This window comes from Echinops telfairi, unplaced genomic scaffold, assembly GCF_000313985.2.
Source record: "Echinops telfairi isolate 266 unplaced genomic scaffold, ASM31398v2 ScPeMD7_5868;HRSCAF=6743_1, whole genome shotgun sequence".
Taxonomy (NCBI): domain Eukaryota; kingdom Metazoa; phylum Chordata; class Mammalia; order Afrosoricida; family Tenrecidae; genus Echinops; species Echinops telfairi.
The window spans coordinates 4,786,155-4,795,055 of record NW_022109768.1 but is presented as its reverse complement, the minus strand read 5'-3'; the positions used below and the strand labels follow the sequence as shown (position 1 = coordinate 4,795,055).

The 8,901-nt window shown below is 35.1% G+C and overlaps 1 protein-coding gene across 3 annotated transcripts in view; it reads right to left on the bottom strand.

Annotated features, from left to right (window-relative positions):
• FBXW7 (F-box and WD repeat domain containing 7) overlaps positions 1-8,901 on the bottom strand; it is a 141,530-nt gene that overhangs the window by 10,570 nt on the left and 122,059 nt on the right. For all 3 annotated transcript variants that reach the window (XM_030887207.2, XM_004708710.2, XM_004708709.3), the window contains 4 exons: positions 5,263-5,386; positions 3,818-3,954; positions 2,493-2,606; positions 1,066-1,247 (listed from right to left, as the gene is read on the bottom strand). In XM_030887207.2, the coding sequence (XP_030743067.1) occupies positions 1,066-1,247; positions 2,493-2,606; positions 3,818-3,954; positions 5,263-5,386 (557 nt within the window). The remainder of the gene's footprint in view (positions 1-1,065; positions 1,248-2,492; positions 2,607-3,817; positions 3,955-5,262; positions 5,387-8,901) is intronic.

Sequence of the window (8,901 nt, the reverse complement as noted above, 5' to 3'; positions counted from 1 at the left end):
GACTCAAGTAGAAAGAAAATGTTTGAAAGATGACGACAACATATGTACAGATGTTTGTGACACAATGGTTATATGTATGGATTGTGGTAAGAGCTGTAAGAGCCCCTAATAAAATAAAATTTTAAAAAGAGGAAGAAGAAAGATCAAAGGGATTTTAAATACCGAATATACTCAAGTATAAGCTGACCTGAATATTCAACAAGGCATCTAATTTTACCACAAAAGGGCATTAAGACTGTGCTTAAAAACTCAGCTTATACTCGAGTATATATGTTAGGTGGGCGGCTTTACAGGCGGAGATGAAAGTAACGGCAGAGACACTGGGAAGAACAGGGTCGCAGTCCAGTTTGGCAGAAGTAACTTTGAAAACTGGACAAACGATATTGTACATAATCTGGCAGGCAACAGAAAGCACCCCGAGAATGCAGAACGGGAGGATGGTGCAATGGTAATGATTGCACAGTTCTCTGTAAGCTGCAACAAGGTGAGACAACCAGAGTGCAACTTCAGCAATCATCCAGGTGACAAGAAATGAGAAAATAAATGAAAATCAACAAGCTTTTGTTACAAGTGAGGGAACTTAAAAAAAAATTTGTGGAAAAATGGAATGAAAAGATCATGGAATTTCCCCATAAAACTTTGCAGCACTTCAGAAGCTGTGTACGAGTGGGGTAGAGTGGTTCAGTAAATAATGAGAGTCAGGTAGGCTTGAGGACTGAATGACTGAGTTGATCCTAAGAGGAATTTGACTAAATCTTTGTGTGAAGATGATGAGTAATTGAAGATGTAGAACAAGGTGTCATTCAAAATGAAGAAGTTGAGAGCTGTAAGGAGACCCCAACACTAACAAATGGGATGGAAATTTAATGAAAACCCCCAATTGTAAATCAATGCTCTGCTTTCCTCATAAAGAAACATCTGAATTTTAAAAAGTCTAATTTAAAATCACATTATCTCTACCTCTTTATTAGATACAGTAAAAATTATACAATCTGCACTCTACAAAGTCCCCAATTCACCAGCAATGGAGGAAGAATTCTTAAGCATGAAGAGACCTTCCCTTACCTTTTTTCATGAAGATGCATACAACGCACAGTAGAAGTATGCCCATATAAGGTGTGTATACATTCCCCAGTCTCTGCATTCCACACCTTGAGAGTCCTATCTGTAGATCCACTAATGATGATATTGTCTCTCATCTGTGATGACCACACTCCACCTGTGTGTCCCACTAAGGTCCTCAGACACTGAAAAAAGTTAAGATGATTGCTTTTGGGTAGAAGGGAAAGCAATTTAAACAGCATTGAAATAGGCCATTAAAAGTTCGGAGTAAAGTTAATTTACTCAATTTGATTGTACAGCACAACAGAAAATAATTTTGCACAGCAACATAGCACTGTTTATTGCTTTATAAAACACTCATTTACACACACAAACATAACATCAGAGGAACGTGTATGTCAAAAGCACACTTCTCATTAAAGCATGACAGTCCAGTCGGGTAGGATGAAAGAGTACTAAAATTGCAGCTTGTTTCTTCCATGGAAATAGATTCCATGAAAGAATGCCAACAGTGCTGGGTGTGGCCGTAGACCACATTTCATCTGAACCTGCCCCAAGGTAGTAGTTAGGAGGCAGCCAAGCAACTTCTAGACAAGTAAAGACAGACAGTGAAACCCTGAAGTAAACACCAAACTAATATTATACCATGGAAGTATGGAGCTGCTTTAACATTTTAACATCCGACTTGGAATATTTAGAAGATTCTTGCCTAAGAAGCAACACGCTAAAGACTTTAAAAAACCAAAAACAAGGATTTTTTGACCCCTCACATTTGCTTCAATTATTTTTTTTGGAGGGGTGGGGTGGGGGTCACCTGCTTAATTCGGCAAGATATTCTGCACTGGACATATAAAACCAAGTATCCTCAAGCTAATTACAAGGTTATAATCTTGTATGCAGTCAAGTTTACTGCTTGGATTGCCTTTTTTCCTTTAAGCTCCTGTTTAAATATATAGTTCGCCTAACTTCCATCTTATAGCGCTGGTGATCCACCTAAATTAACATAATTTAACCACTAAATTATAGACGGTTTAGCAACATAGCAGTTTACCCAAAAAACCCAAACACAAGCATTTCTCAAACACATTTTTGAAAAAGATCGAAAAGTAATGAGGAATATATGAAACGGTTCATAAAAGCTGGAACATAGTAAGCTATGGACAAGACAGAAAAGCACACCTATAAATCTTAAAACAGCCGAGTCACAAATATAGAGAAACTGCACATTAAGAAGAAACATGCCATGCCATCATCTTCATGCGGAGATGACTGACTTCATTAACTGTGGGAAAGGGCTAAGTAGAAGGGCTCTAGCCTCTAATATCTATTATAAAAGTAGTTTTATATTATATTATAAAACATGAATCCTTATTATCCTCTCATTGGTTGGTCCTTGCAAAAATATACACAAAATGATGAAATAAGCTTACTTTTCCTGTAACTGCTGACCAAACTTTTAAAGTGTTGTCGTCAGAACCACTAACTATTCGGTTACCACAGAACTGTAAGCATGTGATCACATGATCATCGTGTCCTTTCAGCACCTACAAGACAGACATATACATATATAACAGAAACACATTACGATGTGCTCTTTAAAATATTACTGAAAAGAAAAATGAAGTCATAAACAGGAATAATCTATTATCTACATCTAGAAATACAATTTATATAAAATATGAAGCATCAGTTTCTGGCTGACAAGTATTAAACATTTAGTTGTTTATATATTCTATCTATTATGTACATTTGAAACATCAACTATTAACATTTTACCAAGTCCTGACCTCACAGGATGATTCAGACACAAGCTTTTTACTATCTGATTAAACAAAAGAATATGCTACCTTATTTTTGCCATATAAAACAGGTAAAAACATGTAATCAAAGTGCAAGAGTGACAATTATTAGTTTTTACACTTAAAATCTTTTTAATCATAATTTTTCAATGTCAAAAATGTATCTAAGAATTTCAAGCATATTTTACTTTTTATATACTTGAAATGTTACAAGCAGAGAGATGTTGATTACGTACTAGACTGCTAACTACAAGGTTGGAGGTTCAATGCCACCAGCAGCTTCTCTGATAAAAGCAGCAACTACCTGCTCCCCCAGGGCTTACAGCCTTGGGAGCCCTGCACATACAGGGTCACCATGAGTGGGAATGGCCTTGGAGGCAGTGGGTTTGTTAAAACAACCAAGGAAACAAAACTGAAAACAGACTTTGTGGGCAGTCACAACAGTGCATTATTAGATAGAATGCATAAAATAAAATTTAACAGCACTTTAAGAGATTTTCATTCAGATGTGGTAAGACTTGAAATTTAACAAGTATTTTATTCAAAGGCGATTCGTTTTCCACATTAGAGGAATTAAATATAGAGGACTAGTGTCATTAAAAAAGTTATTTTTAAAATACATAGTGTGTTTTTTTTTAGGAGATAGGTGTCACATTATACTGCTTGACATGAAGTGAAACAGTATAGGTGGTGCAAACACTGATTAATGTTTTCAGTTACATGTAGGAACACTGGTGGTGTAGAGGTTACGTGTCAGGCTACTAACCAGAAGGTTGGCAGTTTGAAACCAACAGCCTCTTTTTGAGGAAAAAGGCTTTCTATTCTCATAAAAAGTTATAGTCTCAGAAAACCTACAGGGATAGCTCGACTCTGTCCCCTGGGGTTGCGATGGTCAGCACCAACAATGCCAGTGGCTGTGGCTGGCTTTGAGCTCTATTGTGCAAGAGTCCCGTTACCTTGGGGGATTTGAGCTCCCCTCGCCTCCAGTTGGTGTCAATTCTGTGCTGTCTAATGTAAGCACTTTTCCACGGGCTGTGTATGAAGCCTGGCTTTATTACTTTCCTTCTCTTGATGTGCAACGGTTCATCAATCCCTGCAAAGTTTTAGAATTAGGAGTTTAAATGCCATCACCAATGCAAAATATACACACTATATATATAAAAGAAAACAACTTCATTTCACTGTATGCTCAAAACCAAATAAATATGAAGCATTATTTAATTTCTAAAATTATTTACATTCACTCTAACACTTTGGATTTCCTTCCACATCTTTGTATTCATGATTTCATTTCTTTTTCAAAATGATCTTTTGAGAGATGGTAGAGCAGGATTTATTATCTTACTTTATGCATCTAAAAGTTTAAGGACAAAGGTTTCATTGATTAGTCCATGTCACAGACACAGTGCAGGATTATAAACCAAGTACTGGGCTTTTGCCTCAAAGCTTTACTGACTTTAACTGATCATTGATGGTATTCTCTACTTGACTACACACTCCGATGAAGGTAGGGACCACCTGCAGAGGACTTGTCTCGTGCTGACTTACTCTCACAATTTTTGTTTCTCAGAGGCAAATAATACTTTCACATATTTTTATAAAAATAAGATTTTTCCCCAACCAGGTGCTTGTAGTAAGAGTCCTCACCCACATAATATCTACTTCTCTGGTAAGAAATTTTTCTTTTCCTCCTCCTCTCTAAAAAAAATTTCAAGAACATGAGCTCCATGACAACAGGAAAATGGTAGTTTACCACCGCACCCCAGCATTTCAATGTGCTTAATGTTCTTAAAGAAACAGCACTTGTTTGTAAACCGGAAAGCTGGTGTGGTCTGAACTCACAGGCTGCTCTAGAGGAGAGAGGTGCTGCTGGCTAACTGCTTCCATAAAAATTTCAGGCTTAGATATCCCATGGGACAATTGTACTCTGTCCTATAGGGTTAATACAGGGTCGCTATGACTCAGAATGAATCAACCGATGACAACAGTTTTGAGTTTTTGGTTTGTTTAGCATAATAAATATTTATGGAAGGAATAGTGGAATATTTGAATGTTTGGGGGATTCTTTCGAAGAATTTTGGTCTTGACTTCACCATTTCTATGACTTTTACTGGACAATGGGAAGCAAGTCAAACACATGTGCTATTAGTTGTAGCACTTGAACAGATTAGGTTCATTTGAACCATGGAGTGACCTATGAATTTTATATAAGCATGAGTACAGAATGAAAGCATGTTCTTTGATATGACAAAGTTCCCTTTGTCAAAAGTTAATTCTATTTATACATAAAACAAGAAAAAATAAAACTCAGTTATTGTTTAGTTTTATAGTTTAATTTGTTTTCAGATAATTTGGCTTTCTCAAATTACAAATATCTTGTCTACATAATATCGAATCTGACCTTCTTCTTTGCATTTCTCTCTCCAGAGAAGGTTGTCTTCAGCCAAAATCCTCCAGTAGCGACAGGTCTGAGCCGCGTGTAGCAGGTCTTTGGGTTCCAAGAACGAAAGCACATACAGTGCCAGCTATGGGAAGAGAAAAGCATAGTATCCCACGCTCACACTTGGTTATCGTGTGGCTTGTCCTGCTGACTCCTGTTAACTACCTTCAAGGAATATAGATTAAACTTTTGTCAGCATCACACTAAAAATCCTCATATTTACTCGTAATGCTATGTTGTTATTGGGTTGTTTAAATTCTATCTCTTTCCTTTACTATAATGAAATTTATTCAAGACAGGACTTAAATATCTGCTCGAGAGGTAATTGATGAATAATTTTTTATTTACCCTTAAAGAAACTTCTTACAGTTATATAATTAAAAGTTCTACTGTTTTATTATCACAATGGCAAACTTTTCAAACATCTACAACTTTGACCATAAATGACAAAGAGCGACAATCATTAAACATATACGAGACTTTAAAAAATGCTCAAAAAAATAGAAGTTTTCCAACAAATTTTTATAGCCTCATTATAAGAGAATTGAGTTCTAATAGCTTAAGATTGCTTATGATGATGTTCCTGATGAGCTAGACATATTATATATACTCGTGTATAAGCGGAGTTTTTCAGCATACTCTTTATGCAGCTTTTGTGGTAAAATTAGATGTCTCGGCTGATATTCGAGTTGGTTATACTAGAGTTTATATGGTAGTTTTCATTTGACCTAGTTGCCCGGTATGCCATTGATCCAAATATTTTGCTTCCGATAACTTCAAATCATAATTTTTTCTTCAATATATATGGTCAATCCACATTAATCGAGGAAAAGGAAAGAGAACTTCTGAGTATGCTTAAGTAGGCTAAGAAAGTTCAGTTATTGTGAGAAAAATTTGTCTATAGAAAGCAATAAAATTTAGTTTGCATGTAATTAAATTAAATTTCAAGGTTTACAATGAACTATTAGCAAAAGGGCAAAATGTCATCTAGGGCTAAGAGTACAATTTGTATATTTTTAAATAATAAGCAGACATTACATGATATAAAATTAAGTGCTCCTATAGAGGTAATCATTCATCACGTATTTAGTACATTATAAATGGATACACAAAACACTCCAACCAACCAGTATTCAATTCAATTATTTTAATTGTGATAACTATGTATCTAATAAGACATTAGCCATTCCAATTTATTGGTGAGTGGGAGGTGCCCCGGTGGCATATGGTGGGTTACACTCGGCTATTAACTGGCAAGATCAACAGTCTGACTCCTCCAAAACACTGGCTAATACAGAAAACAAAAACAGCAAACTACAAAAAAAATCATGACAAGAAGGCAAAATGTAAGCTGGAAAAAGTTTGAATGAGGGAAACATAAAACATAAACAGACTGGCAAAAATGCGTTGCGGTTTTCTGATTAAACGATCAACCAAAAAGGGCATAGTTCTTACACCATGCAAAGGAATTCTAGTTCCTCAAAGGAAGGAGCATTTCTCCTATGGGCTCTGGATAGATGGTGTAGAGTGGGCCTTGTTCTGAACTACATCCCAACAACCAGAGCAGAAGGTTTTCAGGCTTTGAGTAAGCCAAGCCAAATAGTCTAGTGATATAATGTTCTATTCATTTGGCTTCAACGATAAAAATCTAGATTAGTAATTCTTCCTAAGGACCACTTCTAGCAGACAGATCTCTGAAATGAAGAACTATTTCAGATAATTACCCTGCTTGCCTAAACTTGTTATTTTACTGGGAGTTGCTATTCCGTTTTACTTTAAGATCTATATATAAGATTCCACATTGTATTTAAAAGGTAGTCAGTACTTTCCCAGAATTACTATATTCCAGCAGATTGAACGAGTAAAGGAAAATAAAAACCCAACAAAAATAAAAGAGAACGAAAATACAGAAAAAAAATGTCCAATAGCATAATAAAAAATTCAGGTCTTTCTTTAGATCACTTATAACATCACTATATATTTCTTAGCATTTACTGACAAAATAAAGATAATTTGGTCTATCACAAGCCTCTTATGTGAGGTTAGTGACATTTTTGAGATCAATAAATGTTGGTAAGCAGCTGTAAAATCTGTTGAAAAAAATTATAAGAAAAATAAATCGACTCCAACTGCAAATAATAATGTATTAAATAATGATAGTACTTAGTCTCCAATAGGATATTAATTTCTTTTCAAAAAAATCTTGGGATCATATTAAGGATTTGGATACATATTATTTCTCCACATAGATAATAAAAAATCCTTAAGGATTTGGATACATATTATTTCTCCACATAGATAATAAAACACTTTTCAAAATAGGAAAAAACCTTTTTATCAAATAGTTGAAAAGAAAAGGAAAACAGAGGTTATACTAGGCTAAAGACCATCTCTCATTCTTCAAGTCTTTTTCCTCAGCTGATCCTTAAAAAAACCCAAAACACTTAACCAAAAAAAAAAAAAAAAAAGGTTTTTTGTGTGCAGGTATTCTGATAGTCTTTCTCAATTTGTGCTTAGCTCCTGTAATCTTAAAGTGCCCCTTCGTGGTATCCTGGTTTTAAATCACATTTTTGCGTGTAAAGAAATCACCAGAGAAACTCAAACCCAATAAAAACAAGGAAATTATTTAAAATATAACATTTTTAAAAGATAAAGGAACAAGCTAGGTCATAAGAAAGCCTTTATTTTAACAAGAACATTACCCCCTAAAATAAGAAGGATATCAAGAGAAAGTATGAAGAATATATCAAAGGTGAATTAATTTACCTTCAGTCACACACCTATAAAATAGTGGCTCTTTATTATTCATGTTTTTCTGGGACCAAGAGAACTCATGCCTTCAGAAGCCAAATTTACTCAAAGGGTTTAGTTTTAGAATGAGGCAGCAAGAACAAAAATTCTTTTGGGACCAAATATCATTAAAACAATCACACCAAAGAAGAGACATTTCAGGGGAGAAAAGTTATCTTTATTTTGCTTTTTCCTACATTATCTGTAATAAACTATTTTATTCATGTCTGACGAGAAATTTTAATTAGGACTATTTTTAGTGTCCTTGGAGGAAAGATGGGGCTTTCTACTCCCATAAAGTAATTTCCGGAATCCCACCAGGGCAATTCTAAAGGGCCACTATGAGTCGGCATCACCTTGATGGCAGTGAGTTGAGCTAGTGCCCTTAGAAATGTTTAGAGTGGTTACCTAAAAATAGTGACCCCATTTCTGTTAACATTTTACATTTTAGGACCATATTAACATATTAGTATTTTCTTTTATATGGTTTTCTTAAACTAAAAAACTCTAAGCTCACTGTCATTGAATTTATTTTTGAGAAAAGTGACCCTTTAGAAGAGAAACCCCTGTGAGTTTCTGGGGGCAAAAAGTCCCACTTTTATCCCAGGAACAGCTGGTGGCTTAGAACTGCTGACCTTGCCACGCAACATTTAACCCACCCTGATTATTTATATTCTCATGTTCTTTCTGCCTGCTGACAAAACTGAAAAAATAAAAGTCTATATTAAAAAAAGATCTACATCTATGCTACTCTTTACTTAAGCGGTAAGGAAAGTCCCTATAATCATAATCAATCTGTGACAATAAAAA